Genomic DNA, 18288 nt, shown 5'->3' with positions numbered 1-18288 from the left:
GGGTGGGAGGATGGGTTAGCCTAGTGATGGGTATTAAAGAGGGCACGTTCTGCATGGAGCACTGGGTGTTATACCCAAACAATGAATCATGGAACACTACATCTAAAACTAATGATGTAATGTATGGTGATTAACATAACAATAAAAAATTTTTAAAAAAAGGAATCCTCCTGGCAACCTTCTCAGGTCCCCTCCCTCTTTGGGAGCTTTGTACTATCACTCAATAGACCTTGCTTTGTTGCCCACCACTCTGCCTGGTCTACCTCTTCATTCTTCGAAGTGGCATGACCAAGAACCACGGGCACCAAAGGAAAATGTCCTGTAACACTACTTACATCTATTTAATTCACTTGTTCTCAAAAATTTTGTGGATGTTACATATGAAAATTTCATCATATCAAGTTTGTATTATTATTGAAAATTTTGTAACAGATAATGAACTTATTTGACTAATAAACCCAGGTAGAATAAAAGCTTTATGTCTGTATTACATTCAGTATTGATAACTCTATAAAGACATGTCTGTTTTGGGGTGCCTGGGTGGCACAGTTGGTTAAGCATCTGCCTTTGGCTCAGGTCATGATCTCAAGGTCCTGGGATCAAGCCTCGAGTTGGGCTCCCTGCCCAGCAGGGAATGTGATTCTCCCTCTGCTCCTCTCCCCACTCCTGCTCTCTCTCTCTCTCTCAAATAAATAAAATCTTAAAAAAAAAAAAGAGTCCTTCCAACCCCCCCAAAATAAAACACAATAAGATATCACTTTATACACACAGGACTGCTAAAAATTTGACTTGACCAAATTTGGCAAGGATGTAGAAGCAACTAGAACTTCCGTATATTGCTGGTGGGAGTGTAAAATGTTATAACCACTTTGGAAAACTGTCCTTTTCTTTTCTCATAAATTCAACATACATCTGCTCCATGACCCAGGAATTCCACTCCTTGGTATATACCTGAGAGAAGTGAAAACCTGTTATCACATAAAAACAAAACACGAATATCCACAACAGTTTTTTTTTTAAAAGATTTTATTTATTTATTTGAGAGAGAGAATGAGACAGAGAGAGAGCATGAGAGGGGGGAGGATCAGAGGGAGAAGCAGACTCCCTGCTGAGCAGGGAGTCCGATGTGGGACTCGATCCCGGGACTCCAGGATCATGACCTGAGCCGAAGGCAGTCGCTTAACCAACTGAGCCACCCAGGCGCCCCTACAACAGTTTTATTCATAATAGCCAAAATCCAGAAAATACCCAAATTTCCATCAATAAGAAAATAATCATGGTATATTCATACAATGGAATATTAGTCAGCAATAAAAAGGAACATGCAACATAATGATTAATCTCTGAAATGTTATGTTGAATGAAAGAAGCCAAACACAAAAAAATATGATTCCATTTACATGAAATTCTAAAACAGACAAATTGTTGCAGTTGACCTTGACTGCAGGTTTGTGAGACTGAAACAGAGGGCCATTTTTCCATGTCATAAAAACCGTGTCTACTGTGGGGGCACCTGGTGGTGGTTGGTTAAGCGTCTGACTCTTGACTTTGGCTCAGTTCATGATCTCAGGGTCATGAGATTGAGCCCCACATTGGGCTCTGTGCTGAGCACAGAGTCTGCTTGAGATTCTCTCTCTCCCTTTCTCTCTGCCCTTTCTGCCCCTGACTCTCACTCTTTCTCTTTTTCAAAAAAAAAAAAAACAAAAAAAAACCCCACCAAAACTTATCTATTGTGATAAAAATGAGAATGGGGTGGGGTGTGGGACTGGCAGGGAGACAAGGGCATGAAGTAACTTCATCAGCTGAGAGAAATGTTCTATCATTTTGGATGGCAGTGATACAGATATATGTAGTTCTCAAACTTCATTGACCTAGACACTTAAGATCTGAGCATTCTCCTGTGTATGAATTATGTTCGTTTTTAAAAATCACCCATAATTACATAACATGCAGAAAGATACTGCTGTATTTTCACTTTTTGTATCTATATACAGATCTATTTTCCTAATTGTGGTTAAATGCCATATACAGTCCTTTTTCTCTTAACATCATTTTGTGCATTTTCCCATGTCTTTAAAATTCTTTGAAAAGCTTACCTTTTAATGGGTGTAATAGGTCACCATAAAGATGCATCATGATGTACCTTACCATTTTCCTGATGCTGGACAGGTATGTCGTTTCCAATTTTTCACTTTATAAATGGCAACGTCATGACAAACATAAATGGAAAAGTGTAGATACTGAAGATTTTTTACATTAAATAAGTAGTTTAAGAGCAGGGACTCTGGATCCCAGACCACCCATAAGTTTGAATCTCAGTCCCACCATTTACTTTTTTGTGACTCAGGCAAGTTACTTAATCTTTCTCTGCTTCAGGGCACCTGGGTGGCTCAGTTGGTTAAGCATCAGACTCTTGATTTCACCTCAGGTCATGATCTCAGGGTCATGAGGTCGAGGCCTATGGTGGGCTCCGTGCTGGTGTGGAGACTGCTTAAGATTCTCTCTCTCCCCCCTCCCTCTGCCCCTTCCCCACCCCTCTCTCCCTTTCTAAACAATAAATAAAAACCTAAGCTTAAATTTCCTCATTGGAAGTGACGATATTAATAGTAACTCCCCTCATTAATTACATTGTTGTGAGTTAAATGGGGCCATAAATATAAAGCACAATAAAGAACAATGCCTGGCATTTAGTAAGCCCTCAAAAAGTGTTAGCTATTACTTAAAGTATTGTTTGAGGAAAGACCTACAACTAGGCTTAGAACAATTGATGTTGTAAACAAATGAGAAAGAAATGATTATTGTTGGAGGACTGGGGGAGACTGGAGAGGGTTTCTAATATGCTCCAAAAGTCTGTGTTTGGCTTGGCAGAGTCTAGACCAGGGATGGCATATTCCATATTTGCCTTATTCCTTGACCTTGGCAGACAGCACTCTTCAGTTACCACACTGTTCCCATAGAGCCCAGGTAGAACCTTGAAATTCCTCTCATCACTCCAGCTTCCCTTACTGTTTCATCTGAGTTGAGATAAGGGAGGGACTTTTTGACATCCCTGTTCTAGAGCAATGGTTCTCAACCCTGGTACACATTGGAGTCACCGAGGTGGTGGTGTAGGCAGACTTCCAAGATAGCCCCAATGATCCCCGCCTCCGGTAGGCATGCCCTCGTGAATCCTCTCCCTCTGAGTGTGGGCTGGACCTAGTGGCTTGTTTCTAATGAATAGAACATGGCAAAAGCAATGGAATGTCGTTTCCCTGAAGCGGTTCTAAAAGACTGACTTCCGTCTTGCTAGCTGATTCTCCCTCGTGCAGACTTTACTGAAGCAAGCTTCCATGTTGGAGAGTCCTAAGTGGCAAAGAACTGAGAGTGGCCTCAGCCAACAGCCAAGAAGGAACCGAGACCCTCGGGGCAGGGGCCTATAAGGAACTGAGTGAGCTTGGAAACAGATCCTGCTACATACAGTTGGACCTTGACTGCAGTCTTCTGAGAAATCCTGGACCAACACCTTGTCTGCACCTTTGTGGAAAACCCTGAAGCAGAGGATCCAGCTAAGTGTCCCTGAGTACAGAAACTGTGAGGTAATAAATATGTGGGGTTTTTAAAAAAGATTTTATTTGTTTATTTGAGAGAGAGAGAACATGAGCAGGGGGAGAGGCAGAGGGAGAAGAAGACTTCCCGCTGAGAGGGAGCCCGATGTGGGGCTCCATCCCAGGACTCTGGGATCATGACCTAAAGTTGAAGGCAGCCCAAGGCAGAGCAAAGCACTGTGAGTAGCTCAGCTAGTTTTCCCCTCCCTCCAGCCCCTCCCTGGATCTGAGAGCCTCTCCCAAGTTGGTCACTCAAATAACACGCTATAAACAGAGTTTACATGCTGTAGCTCTAAGAATATTCCTAAACAGTTATTCTTTGTAAAGTGCTTTATGGTCCAAATCAGAAAATAGCTGTCCTATCCTTGGGGGGTAGCACCTCCCCCACACTGATCATTTGACATTGATCAGTCCCCCGTGGTTATTTACGAGTTGCTTACATGCTAACTCGGACACCCTCAGGAGCAGACCCCACTCTCCGGCCAGCCCTCACATTGCCTTCAAAGGGGCTCAGGAGTCTCCTGGGCCACACGTACAAACAAGGGTTCACAATCAATTTACTGGGAAAATACAGTAACACTGATTTACTTGACCAACGTATCATCTGATAACATAGAGAAGCAGAATAATTGAGTGATGGGGAGAACAGTCTCATAAGCCAAACAGCTTGAGTGCAAGTTGAAGCTCTAGCACTAACTGTGTCTCAATTTTCCCATCTGTGAAATGGGTAGCATGATATAGTACTCTCCACGTGGGATTGATTAAGTGATTAAATGATTGAGTGAGTTACTACTTCTGAGACACTTAGGACAGCCCTGACTTTCCACTGTTAGTAATCTACCTGTAGCTTCACAACAACTTTGTAAGAGAGTATGATTAATGCTCAATTTAGAGATGAAGAGGGGTGCCTGGGTGGCACAGTCCGTTAAGCGTCCCACCCTTGGTTTCTGCTCAGGTTGTGAGATCAAGCCCCAAGTTGGGCTCCCCGCTCAGCAGGGCGTCTGCTTGAGAGTCTCTCTTTCCCTCTCCCTCTGCCCTTCCCTTCACTCTCTCTCTAAAATAAATAAACAAATCATACAAAAAATTCAGAGAGGTGAGACAATTTGCTCAAGGTCACAAACCTAATGGTGCCGTGGTTGGTATTTGAACTCAGGAATGCTCCAGGTACAGCCCATCGTTGAAATTCTGGAATTATTTCATTCATGAGCTCCTATCATGCGCCCCCGCTGCAGATACAGTGAATGACAAGAGAGTAATGTCTTTTGTTTTAGCTCAGGAGAAGAGGGGAGTCACAAAAACAATTAAATTAAAACAAAACAAAACAAAAAACCAAGATTTTTTTAAAAAGCATCCTTAAAAAAATAATAAATAAAATAAATTAAAAAACCCCAAGATGATATCAGATAATCATCATGCAGTGAAGACAATAAAACTGATGTCAAAAGGCAGAAATGGAAAATAACCCAAATGTTCATCAGCAGGTGAATGAATATACAAAGCGCAGATTAGCCATTCAGTGGGATGACAAGGAGTGAATCAGTGACACATAGAACACAGATGAATCTCAGAACGATGCTGGGTGAAAAAAAACATGCTGTATGATTCTACTTATGTAAGATTCTAGAGAATGCAAATGAATCTGTCTCGACAAACCATTGGTTGCCTGGGGCTAAGGGCAGAGAGAAGGATGAACGGGCTGCACAGGGGAACCTCTGGAGTGATGGAAATGTTCTGCATCTTGATTGTGGTCATTGTTTCATCGGTGTATCCATATAATAAAACTCTCAAATCGCACACTTTCAACGGATGCCTTTTCCCGCATATTAATGAAACCTCAGTCAGGTTGGTTTTAAAAAATGGGACAGTGACTGTAAAGGTCAATAGGACAGGGCTCCTGGAAGCCTCTAGAGAGAATGATGTTTGTGCTGAGATGAGAAGGATGTTCAGGTTGTAAGAAATCAAAGAGAGGAAGCCCAAGAGCACCCGAATATTCAATCCCTGGCAAACCAGGGGCAGGGAGCCGCTGACCCCTGATGCAAGGAGGAGGTTCAGTGACTAAAGAGAATTTAAAAATAAGAATAAGACCCACCTAAAAGTTTTTATTATCCCCAGGCACTGGCAATTCTAAACAACATCAGTGAGAAAATGCTCTTCCGTGCTGGAGCGGACTGCTCCCACACGGGTGTTTTCCGTAATGGTCCACGGGATCAGAAAATTCTGTGTGGCATACGGTTCACAGTCATTTTTGTTGAATACAGTGGTAAATTGTGATTGTAAGAATATGACTCGTAAGCTGTGATCAGACCTATTTTACTTTGGCAGGACTCTTTCATCGTGCCCTGACTTTGTGACTTTTTCATTGATTTTTATTGAAATTGGACTTGACTAGCTCAGTGCCCTTCTTTGTAGGTGGCATACCCAGCCCATCCGGGCGTGTAATGGTAATGTCAGACCCTGTGGGCCAACTAGCCCACATGTGCCGGCTAGTTCAGGAAAACTGTTTTGTCGTTCTCACCTTTATGTTTGTTTTGTAACGTTGGACTGAAGACCATATTCTGAGATTAAGCACAGGCATCTGCTCCAGACCATGTACTGAAGACCTCACACCTCATTTTTACCAATGAAGAAACTGAGACCCAGTGATATGCAATCCTTTCTGTAATGGAACAGCTAAGACCGGAATTCAAGTTAGACTTTTTGCCATCCACCATACTGCCCCCACTGCCTATTTACTGAATACCTTTAACATGCCCAGCACCGTGCAGGAAGAGACAACCACAGCGGATCTAGAAGAAATGGTCTCTGCCCTTTAGAAGTATCCTCTCTGAGCCCAAGACTAAAAAGCATGAATGCCACAGGGAAATTTATTCAATTACTGAGTACCTATTACGCACCTATTATGAGCTGGACATTGTGATAATGGACCCAGGGTTTTCCATGGAATCCTCCCCTTCACACCTGTGTCTTACTGACCTTCACAGCAGCACCAGAAAGTAGTAATATCGGAATCCCATTTTACAGCTAAGAAAACTGCTGTAAAGAAATGTTAACTCATGGGGCGCCTGGGTGGCTCAGTCGGTTAATCGTCTGCCTTCCACTCAGGTCAGGATCCCAGGGTCCTGGGATTGAGCCCCACGTGGGGTTCCCTGCTCAGCGGGGAGCCTGCTTCTCCAGCTCCCCCTGCTTGTGCTCTGTCTCTTGCTCTCTCTCTCTCTCAAATAAATAAATAAAATCTTTAAAACCAACAAAAAACTGGTATTTGTTGAAAGAAAGAGAAAGAGGGAGAAAGGAACAGAGAGAGAGGGAGAAAGGAACAAAGAGAGGGGAAATGAAATGGTCAATGTAATCAAGGCTTAAATGGACTCATGCCTACTCTAAAGAAAGACTCTGACAAACTAAGATTTAAGTGTCATCAAATGTGACCAGAAGAAGCTTCTAACTAATGTAGAACAGTGCTTTTCCGCCCTGGCTGCACATCAGAATCATTCAGAGAGCTTTTGAAAAACACTGATGCCCATGCCCCACCCCTAGAGCATTTGACTCAATTGACCTGGAGGGACACCCAGGCCGTGGCGCTTTATTCCTAATGTACAGACAGAGTGGCCCATTTCTGGCCCGGTCCAGTCCCCTCAGAGGTCCAGAGAGTTGATGTCACGTCTCCGTGGCCGGAGAGCTGGTGGTTGACAGAGGCAGGAGATAAACTCACAGCATCGCTGGGTCACTCTAACCTTTATCAGCACGTGATCTCATGAGATTCTTCCTTCTCCCTTAAATTCCTCAGACTTCAGTTTTTCTCGTTTAACAAATAGTTATGAAGCACCTGCCATGCACCAGATCCCAGGTATACAGCAGTGAGCAAAGCAGTTTCCTCCCACCTTGGCCTCAGCAGGAAGAGCCTTCATGCCTGGACCCCTTTCCCAATTTGGACCAGTCGGTCTCCACTAGTCTGTGAATTTCTTGGGCCTAGGAGCCATGAGTTAGTCACCTTTGGAGCTGCGGAGCCTAGCACACTGCCTGGTGTGAAGGCAGATTTGATAAAAGTTTGATGAATGAACAAATACAAAGGATTCCTAAATCCTCATACATGGAATAAAGAGAAAGTTTCAAGAAGATCACTTTTATTGGTCAGGACTTTCTCAATTCTATGTCGTAGAAATCTAGCTTAAATTTTCCCAGCCAAGAGAGGGCATTTACTTGCTCATAAGTGGCAAAGGCAAGTGTGCAGAATCCCGGAGCTCAAACCATGTCATTAGGGCTCAGTCTCTCTTGGCGGCTCCCAGCTGGCTCAGTTTGTGTCATCTTGGTGTCATTCTTAATTCAGGGCCTCTCCACGTGACAGGCAAGATGGTCCTCCAGGACCCCCAGGTTTGTATCCTTGATTTTAGCAATCCCAGCACAGACTCTGAGGGCCCCATGTGGGCATCCCTGAACCAAACACTATCTGGCTCAAACATTCCCCCAGTGCTCTCTGAGTATCTACCATTTGCCAGGCCCCGTGCAAACACGTAGGCTATGAGGGAACACTTGGATAGATGGAGGGATGGATGGATGGATGGATGGATGGATCGATCGATGGTGGATGGTGGATGGATGGGTGGATGGATAGAAGGTTGGTTGACGGATGGGTGAATGGTAGATAGATGGGTGGGTGGGTGGATGCATAGATGATGGATGGTGGATGGCTATCACTAGTATCCAGTGGCTCCACCCAGAGCAGCCTGGGGCTCCCTTGTCCCTTGTTCTCACCCCTTCACCCCAGGCTGTCACTTCACTTTCCTAAAAGCCTTCTCCTTGCCCATGGAGCCATTAGACAGTCTCTCTTGGTCCTCAGGCAACAGCTAGTACTTTCCCTCCCTCCTGCCATCCAGCATCCAGCTGAATCAGGAATCAATACCAGTAAACTGGGTGTGAACGGAAGGAGACGGCTCATTATTTGCTTCTGAGTGTATGCATCCTCACCGCTTCCCATTCTCTGTCTCTCCTCTTTCCTTCCCACTTCTTGGGAACTGGCTGTACATAACCAGCTCATCTGCATTTGGCCCTAGAGGACCTGCGGACTCAGGGGAGGAGGGCGGAGGCGGCGGGCGGGGGCAGCACGGCGGCGGTGACAAGCGCGCAGCCCAGCCGCGCCGCGCCGCTGGAAGCCCATGCCCGGCCCGAGCCGCCCGGGGGTTGCTCATGAGGCCGCTGCCGAGCGGGAGTAGGAAGAACCGCGGCATATCCCTGGGGCTCCTCGCCCTCTGCCTGGCTGCCGCGCGGTGTCTGCAAAGTAAGCGCCGGGCGGCGCGGGGCGGCGGGGAGGCTCGGGGCGCAGCGGGGGCCGGCGGGGCGGCGCTGGGGGCGACGGCGGAGCTCGGGCGGGCGGTGGCGGCGGGGAGGCGCGGGGCGCAGCGGGGGGCGGCGCGGGGCGCAGCGGGGGGTGGCGGCGGGCGGGTCCCGGGTGTCCGGCCTCCCGGCCACAGGCCCTAGCCCACCTCGGGGGGTTTGGGGGGCGGCCCGGCTGGCAGGGGACGCGCTGCTTCCCGCCGGGGCTGGGCGCATCCTCTAGGGCGCCGACCGCGGCGGGAGGGACCCGGCCAAGTGGAGGCTCTCCCGGCCCGGCACCCTGGGCCACTTCGGGGTGCCGGCCCCGGCCGGGCGTTATCAGAGCCGGAAACCGACGCGGAGATAACCGGCTGCTGGCCCGGTGGCCGCCTCCTCTGCAATATTTTCTATTTCTTTTTCCTGGAATAACCAGACTTGCGGCTGAGGTGTCCCCGACCCCAAGGGCACGCGGGCCCCGCCCTCTACGGTGGGGACCCCTCGCCCTCCCGCGGGCTTCCCCAGTCCCCACGACATTCTGTAGGCCTCCCCATTCACGCAGACGAACCCGCAGCCGACTCTCTTGAAGAAAAGGGGTTCTGGGGGTTTGGGTTGGGTGTGGGGGCTGGAGATGGTCCTCACCACTGTGCGCTGAGTGGCGGGCGTTGGGTGGGTCGGCCCTAGAATCTCCCGAGTTTGATGAGCCTTCATGTAACGCACAGCTGCACAAACTCCTGCCGACACAAACCACAGATTGTGACACAGTTTTACTTTCCCATCTAATCATTAACATTATTGTCATTTGCATGTTACAGATTAGTCGACTGAGATTTAGAGTAACCAGTACAGGGCATTGGAGGTGGGAGGACCTATAGTAAGAGCCAGAACGTATTAAGCATGTGTGCATTCACCATTCCTTGGACTTTACAAGACTTCTATCTTTGAATCCACAAGGCAACCCTCTAAGTGCTACTCTGTCCCTGTTTCACAAGTGGGGAAACTGAGGCACATGGAGGTTGTTGCTTGCACAAAGTCACCAGCTAGTCAGTGGTGGTGCTAGGGCCCAAACCCAGGCGATCTAGCACTGGACCCTTCCACCGCTCTGCCCAGAGGCCAGCTTGGGAGACTGCAGATCTCAGAAACCTAGAAGGACTAGATAGGGCATGTACTTCTAGCTGCCTGTTGAGCAAGAAATAACCGGTTGTTAGTCCTTCAGGTAGGTGGGTGTGTTTGGCGTGGCAGTGACCTTTTCAATTGTTTTTCAACCCTCCAATCCGCTTCCAACCGCCATTCTTACACAACATCTGTACAGATGCTCCTGGCACTCAGGGGCCAGCCGTTTTCCACACTCTCACTCATGGCACCCTCTACCTGGGGGAAGCAGGCCACAGTGGGGAAACCTAGTTCACAGTCATGCCCCCAGGCGAGCAAACGAGTTGGAGCTTGCAGTGGTGAGCTGGGAGAGGCAGGAGGTGCTAACGTTCTGGGAGCCACAGAGGTTCAGAACCCCAACTGGAGAACTGGCCCTACTGAGTCATTCATGACCCAGTTCGCAGGAGAACAGGGGAACAGAGAGCGGGCTGAGTCTGGGCCAGGGGAGGGAGTGGATAGGGCAGGAGCAACCCTAGCTAGAATGGAGCTGTGGGTTGTGGGCTCAGCTGGGGGTGGACAGGTGGGAAGGGGAGGGCGAGTCAGGGTAGGAGGAATCTCATTGAATGAGAGATGCTGTACTTGGTATTCAGAAACCTACTGTTTACACCATTTTCTTTTTTTAAAGATTTTATTTATTTATTCATGAGAGACAGAGAGAGAGAGAAGCAGAGGGAGAAGCAGGCTCCCAAGGAGCAGGGAGCCCGATGTGGGACTCTATCCCAGGACCCTGGGATCATGACCTGAGCCAAAGGCAGACCCTTAACCGTCTGAGCTACCCAGGCGCCCTACACCATTTTCTTTTCAGCTCTATCCGCATTGAGAAGCAGAGATCTTGCTCATTCCTCTTGACTGCTATACCTACGTCATCATATAAATGTTCTAGTTTGTACTTAACGAGCCCTGTCCTGAGGGACATTTAAACTTTCAGTGTTTAGCCCCCACACAGGTGAGAGCAGCCGCCTACTGCAGGATAACAAGTATAGTGCTAGTGATAGGTGCATCATCTGGATGACATGGAAGGCTGGGGCCACCTCCAGGCTGACAGGTAGCCCCAGGACACACACTTCCTTTCCACAGGGATAGTGCTCAAAAAAAATGCTTGGAAGATTAAATGAAGTGATTGAGGGAGGGGTAAGGACTTTCAAACAGAAAGTCATCCAGATTTCTTCATTTCCGATCTCCAAGGGAGATCTGATATACTCCGTGCTGGTCTGGAAGAGGGCTGCAGTCAGGAGACCCTCCTTTCTCCATTTTCACCAGGACCTGAGGATACCTATATATTTCATTCCCTGTAAGACTTTTTCCTTTAACATTTATTTATTTATCTAAGTATAATTGGTATACGATGTTACAGTATCTTAAGGTGTACACCATATTGATCTGATAATTCTATATATTACTCAGTGCTCATCATAGTAAGTGTAGTCATCATCTGTCACCAACAACATTATTAAAAAATTATTAACTGAGGGCGTCTGGGTAGCTCTGTCATTTAAGTGTCCAACTCTTGATTTCCACTCAGGTCATGATCTCAGGGTCATGAGATTGAGCCCTATGTGAGGCTTCATGCTCAGTGAGTCTGCTTGAGATTCTCTCCCTCTTCCTCTGCCCCTCCCCACCCCTGCTCACACACGTGCTCTAAATAAATACATAAATAAATAAGTAAAATCTTTAAAAAAATAAAAAACGGTTGACTGTATTTCCTATGCTGTACTTTTCATCTCCATGATGTATTTATTTTATAACTGAAAGTTTGTACCCCTGCATCCTGTTTACCCATCCTCCCAACCCACCTCCCCTCTGGCAACCACCAGTTTTCTGTATGTGAGAGTCTGTTTCTGTTTGTTTGTTCATTTGTTTCGTTTTTCAGATTCCACGTTTAAGTGAAATAATACGGTATTCGTGTTATCCATGTCTGACTTATTTCACTTAGCATAATTCCCTCTAGGCCCACCCATGTTGTCAGAAATGGCAAGATCTCATTCTTTTTTATGGCTGAGTAATATTCCAGTGTGTGTGTGTATGTATCTCCTTTATCCATTTTTCAGTCAATGGATACTTGGGTAGCTTCCAAATCTTTGCTGTTGTAAATAATGCTTCAATAAACATAGGGGTACATATATCTTTTCAAATTAGTGTCTTTGTTTTCTTTGGGTAAATATCCAGCAGTGGAATTACTGGATCACATGGTATTTCTATTTTTAATTTTTTAAGGACCCTCCATACTGTTTTCCACAGCGGCTGCACCAATTTACATTCCCACCAACAGTGTCTGAGGTTCCCTCTTCTTCATATTCTCACCAACACTTGTTATTTCTTGTCTTTCTGATACTAGTTATTCTGACCTGTGCAAAGTGATAGCTCATTGTGGTTTTGATTTGCATTTCTCTAATGATTAGTGATGTTGAGCGTCTTTTCATGTGTCTGTTGGCCATCTGTATGTCTTTGGAAAAATGGCTATTCAGGTCTTCTGCCCATTTTAAATCAGGTTGTTTGGTGTTTTGTGTTTTTTTTAGTGTTGAATTGTATAAGTTCTTTATATATTTTGGATATTAACCCCTTATCGGATATATCATTTGCAAATATCTTCAATAGGTTGCCTTTTTGTTTTGATGGTTTCCTTTGCTGTGCAAAAGCTTTTTATTTTTGTGTAGTCCTGATTCTTTATTTTGGCTTTTGTTTCTCTTGTCTGGGGTGACATATCTAGAAAAATGTTGCTAAGGCTAATGTCAAAAAGAGATTTGTGCCTCTGTTTTCTTTTCTTTTAAGATTTTATTTATTCATTTGTCAGAGAGAGAGAGAGCACAAGCAGGGGGAGTGGCAGGCAGAGGGAAAGCAAGGATCCTGACATGGGACTCGATCCCAGGACTCTGGGATCATGACCTGAGCGGAAGGCAGACGCTTAATCTACTAAGCCACCCAGGTGTCCCCTGCCTCTGTTTTCTTTAGTTTTATGGTTTCAGTTTTCACAGTTAGGTCTTTAATTCATTTCAGTTAATTTTTGTGTATGATGTAAGCAGGTGGTCCAGTTTTATTCTTTTGCATGTAGCTGTCCAGTTTTCCCAACACCATTTATTGAAGAGGCTGTCTTTTTCCCATTGTATATTCTTGCTTCATTTGTTGTAAGTTAATTGACCGTATACTCATAGGTTTGTTTCTGGTCTTTGTATTCTGTTCTATTGATCTCCGTGTCTGTTTCTGTGCCACTACCATACTCTTTTGATTATTATCGTTTTGTAGGATATCTTGAAATCTGGGATTTTGATACCTTCAGTTTTGTTCTTCTTTCTCGAGATTGAGTGGCTATTGGGACCTTTGTGGTTCCATACAAATTTTAGGATTAATTGTTCTAATTCTGTGAAAAATGCTATTGGCATTTGTTTTAAAAGATTTTAGTTATTTATTTGACAGAGAGAGACACAGCGAGAGAGGGAACACAAGCAGGGGGAGTGGGAGAGGGAGAAGCAGGCTCCCCGCTGAGCAGGGAGCTCGATGTGGGCCTCTATCTCAGGACCCTGGGATCATGACCTGAGCCGAAGGCAGATGCTTGACAATTGAGCCACCCAGGTGCCCCTATTGGCATTTTGATAGGGATTGCACTGAATCTGTAGATTGCTTTGGGTAATATGGACATTTTAATGCTACTAATTCTTCCAATCTATGGTATATCTTTCCATTTGTTTGTGTTGTCCTCAATTTCTATCATCAATGCAGTTTTTCATCAGTGTTCTTTCATCAGTATAGTTTTCAGAGTATAGGTCTTTCACCTCCTTTGTTAAGTTTATTCATAGGTATTTTATTCTTATTGGTGCTACTATAAATGGAATTGTTTTCATAATTTCTCTTTCTGCTACTTCATTATTAGTGTATGGAAATGCAACAGACTTTTGTATGTTAATTTCATATTCTGCAACTTTACTGAATTCATTTATCAGTTCAAATAGTTTTTTGGTGGAGTCTTTAGGATTTTCTATATATAGCATCATGTCATCTGCAAAGAGGGACCATTTTACTTCTTCTTTACCAGTACGGATCCTTTTATTTTTATTTTTTTATTGTTTTCTTTTTTAAGATTTTATTTATTTGAGAGAGAGCTAAAGTGAGAGAGATCACAAAGGGAGAGAGAAGCAGACTCGCGGCTGAGCACAGAGCCCGGTGCGGGGCTCCATCCCAGGGTCCTGAGATCATGACCCGAGTTGAAGGCAGTCGCTTAACTGACTGAGCCATCCAGGTGCCCCTGGATCCTTTTAATTCTTCATCTTGTCTTTGTATCCTAGCTAGAATATCCAGTACTATATTGAATCAGAGTGGTGAGAGTGGACATCCTTGGCTTGTTCCTGATCTTAAACACTCAGGTTTTCACCACTGGGTATGATGTAAACTGTGGGTTTTATGTATGGCCTTTATTATGTTGAGGTATGTTCCCTCTAACCCTGCTTTGTTAAGGTTTTCATCATGAACGGATGTTGTACTTTGTCTAATGCTTTTTCTGCATCTACTGAGATAATTATATAGTTTTTATCCATCGTCTTGTTAATGTGATGTATCACCTTGAATGATTTGCAGATATTGAACCACCCTTGCATCCTTGGATTAATCCCACTTGATTGTGGTGAATGACTTTTTTGTTGTATAGTTGAATTCTGTTTGCTAATATTTTGTTGAGGATTTTTGCATCTATGTTCATCAGAGATACTGGCCTGTGGTTTTCTTTTTTCTCTTTCTTTCTTTCTTCCTTTTTTTCTTTTTTTTTTTTTTTTGGTAGTGTCTTTGTCTGGTTTTGGTATCAGGGTAATGCTGACCTCATAGAGTGGATTTAGAAGTTTTCCTTCCTCTTTTATTTTTGGAATAGTTTGAGAAGAATAGGTATTAAATCTTCTTTAAATGTGTTGTAGAATTCACCTGTGAAGCCATCTGGTCCGGAAATTTTGTTTGTTGGGAGTTTTTTTTTCCCCCTAGGCTGAAGTTTTATTTCAAAACATTCTGCAGTAAGAGCAAACATCCCCCCTACCTCCCCAGCACATTACTTAAACAAACAAACAAACACACACTATTTTCCCTACCCAGAGAAGTAAATAAGAAGATCATCACAATGTTGACATGTCCTTTAGCATAATCACAAGTCAGAGGCTACTTGATATTCTTTGATTAGCTGGAGTAAGTTTTCCAGTTTCATTTTTGTGTCTCCCTTTTTCTTTACTTCCTCTTAAGGGAGGGTGGTGGCTGCGGGGATGAAACCCTCAAATCTCAAAAGAGTACCGAGTTGTAGAGTTCGCTGTCTTCTAATACCATTTCCACCGAAGGGGTTATGAATCATCATGTTGGGATTTTTTGATTACTGATTCAATTTTACTACTAGTAATTGGTCAGCTCAGATTTTCTATTTCTTCCTGATTCAGTTGTGGAAGCATGTATGTTCCTAGGAGTTTATCCATTCTAGGTTGTACAATTTGTTAGCATATACATTTTCGTCATACTCTGTTATAATTTTTTGTATTTCTGTTGTGTTGGTTGTTATTTCTCTTCCTTCATTTCTGATTGGATTAATACAGTCCTCTCTCTTTGATGAGTCTGGCTGAAGGTTGATCAGTTTTATCTTTTCAAAGAACCAGCTCTTGGTTTCGTTCATGTTTTTTTCTTTTTTCTACTGTTTTTTCAGTCTCCTTCATTTATTTCTGCTATAATCTTTATGATTTTCCTTCTTTCCACTGGCTTTGGGCTTTGTTCTTCTTTTTCTAACTCCTTGATGTGTATGGTTAAATTTTTTATTTGAGATTTTTCTTGTTTCTTGAGGTAGACCTGTTGCCATAAACTTCCCTCTTGGAACTGCTTTGCTCTGTCCCAAAGATTTTGGACTGTTGTATTTTCATTTTCATTTGTCTCCATGGATTTTTTATTTCCTCTTTGATTTCCTTATTTAGTTGTTTAGTGGCATGTTGTTTAACCTCCAGGCATTTGCGTTTTTTCCATTGTTTTTCTTGTAACTGGGATTCCTAGTTTCATATGATTGTGGTGGAAGAGATGCTTGAATTAATTTCAGTCTTCTTAAATATATTGAGACTTGTTTTGTGGCCTACCATGTGATCTATCCTGGAGGATGTTCCATGTGTACTTGAAAGAATATACAGTCTGTTGGTTTTGGATGGAATGTTCAGTACGTATTGGTTAGTCTATCTGGTCTAATGTGTTGTTCCTTGTTGATTTTCTGTCTGGATGATCTATCCATTGATGTATATGGTGTGTTAAAGTCCCCTACTATTACTGTATTATGTTAATTTCTTCCTTTATGTCTCTTAATAGTTGCTTTATGTATTTAGGAACACTTTGTTCGGTGCATAGATATTTACAGTTGTTATATCCTCTTGTTGAATTGATACCTTTATCATTATGTAGTGTCCTTTTATCTCTTGCTGTAGTCTTAATTTTAAAGCCTATTAATGTCTGATAGAAGTATTGCTACCCTGGTTTTTTTTTCCCCCCTCCCATTTGCGTGTTTTTTTTTTTTTTTTTTTTTTTAGAGAGAGAGTGTGAGCCAGGGCGGGGGTGGGGGGGTGCGGGCAGAGAGAGAGGGAAGGAGGGTATCCTAGGCAGGCTCCACGCTCAGCACAGTGCCCAATGTTGTGGGGCTGATCCCAAGATCCTGAGACCATGACCTGAGCCAAAATCAAGAGTCGGACCCTCAACTGAGGTCACTCAGGTGCCCCACGGGGTATTTGTTTTTCCAGCCCTTCACTTAAGTCTGTACGTGTCTTTAGGTCTGAAATGAGTCTCTTGTAAGCAGCATGAATGGGTCTTCTTTTTGTTTTTTTTAATCCATTCAGTCACCCTATGTCCTTTGATTGGAGCACTTAGTTCATTTACATTTAAAGTAATTATTGATAGGTATGTACTTAACACCATTTTGTTAATCGTTTTCTGGTTGTTTTGTAGTTCTTCTCTGTTCCTTTCTTCTCTTGCTTTCTTCCCTTGTGGTTTGATAGTTTTCTTTAGTGTTATGCTTGGATTCCTTTCTCTTTGTGTTTTGTGCACCTATTATAGGTGGTTGTTGTTGTTGTTGTTTTAAGATTTTATTTATTCATTTGACAGAGAGAGAGAGAGACAGCGAGAGAGGGAATACAAGCAGGGGGAGTGAGAGAAGGAGAAGCAGGCTTCCCGCTGAGCAGGGAGCCTGATGCAGGGCTCAATCCCAGGATCCTGGGATCATGACCTGAGCCAAAGGCAGACACTTAATGACTGAGACACCCAGGTGCCCCCTATTATAGGTTTTTGACTTGTGGTTATTGTTGGGTTCATATATAACATCTTAATGTGTATAGAAGTCTATATTAAGTTGACAGTTGCTTAAGTTTGAGCACATTCTAAAAGCACTAAATTTTATTCCCCCCTCCACATTTTATGTATACATTGTCATATTTTACATGTTCTTATTTTGCATATCTCTTAACTAATTTTTGTAGATATAATTGATTTTACTACTTTTGTGTGACTTTGTAAGTAATTTATCTACTACTATACGATATGTTTGCTTTTATTCATGAAATTTTTTACCTTTCATAATTTTTTTACTTCTAGTGATGGCCTCTTCTTTCCACTCAAAGAATTCCCTTTAACGTTTCTTGTAAGGCTGGTTTAGTGGTGATGAACTCCTTTAACTTTTGTTTGTCTGGGAAACTCTCTCCTTCTATTCTGAATGATTACTTTGCCAGGTAGCGTATTTTGGGTTGAAGGTTTTTCCCTTTTAGCACTTTGAATATATCATGCCACTCTCTCTGGCCTGCAAAATTTCTGCTGAGTAGCTGTATGGAGTCACCCTTGTTTGTAACTATTTTTTTTTTCTTGCTGCTTTTAAAATTCAAAGTTCAATTCTTTATCATTTTATTTTAAGATTTTACTTATTTATTTCAGAAAGAGGCGGGGAGGAGCAGAAGGAGAGGAAGAGGGAAAGAATCCCAAGCAGACTCCACAGAGTGCAGAGCCCTACACAGGGGTTGATCCCACAACCCTAAGACCATGACCCAAGCCGAAACCAAGAGTTGGACACTCAACTGACTGAGCCATCCGGGCACCCTTACTTTTTGTCATTTTAATTATTATATGTCTTAGTGTGAACCGCCTGGGGTTAATCTTGTTAGGGGCTGTCTTTGCTTCCTGGATCAGGATGTCTGTTTCCTTCCCCAGATTAGCTGTTATTTCTTCAAATAAGTCTTCTGCCCTCTTCTCTCTCTTCTCCTTCTGGGATCCCTATAATGCA

The 18288-nt window shown here is 43.8% G+C and overlaps 2 protein-coding genes across 4 annotated transcripts in view; both read left to right on the top strand.

Moving 5' to 3' along the window:
• The window catches only part of TAF1D (TATA-box binding protein associated factor, RNA polymerase I subunit D), a 212190-nt gene that overhangs the window by 102311 nt on the left and 91591 nt on the right, over positions 1-18288 (top strand). The gene's annotated exons all lie outside the window — the stretch shown is intronic.
• Positions 8527-18288, top strand: part of VSTM5 (V-set and transmembrane domain containing 5) — a 33147-nt gene continuing 23385 nt past the window's right edge. Inside the window, exon 1 of one of the 3 annotated variants that reach the window (XM_081799031.1) lies at positions 8527-8853. In XM_081799031.1, coding sequence (XP_081655157.1) covers positions 8532-8853 — 322 coding nt within the window. In that variant the 5' untranslated portion in view covers positions 8527-8531. Of the gene's footprint in view, positions 8854-9142; positions 11329-18288 lie in introns of those variants that run through there. The other 2 variants (XM_006732954.3, XM_081799030.1) reach the window with 2 other exon arrangements.

This window comes from Leptonychotes weddellii, chromosome 11 (genome assembly GCF_054177405.1).
Source record: "Leptonychotes weddellii isolate Sample4059 chromosome 11, ASM5417740v2, whole genome shotgun sequence".
Lineage (NCBI taxonomy): Eukaryota > Metazoa > Chordata > Mammalia > Carnivora > Phocidae > Leptonychotes > Leptonychotes weddellii.
This window is presented reverse-complemented; position numbering and strand designations above follow the sequence as displayed.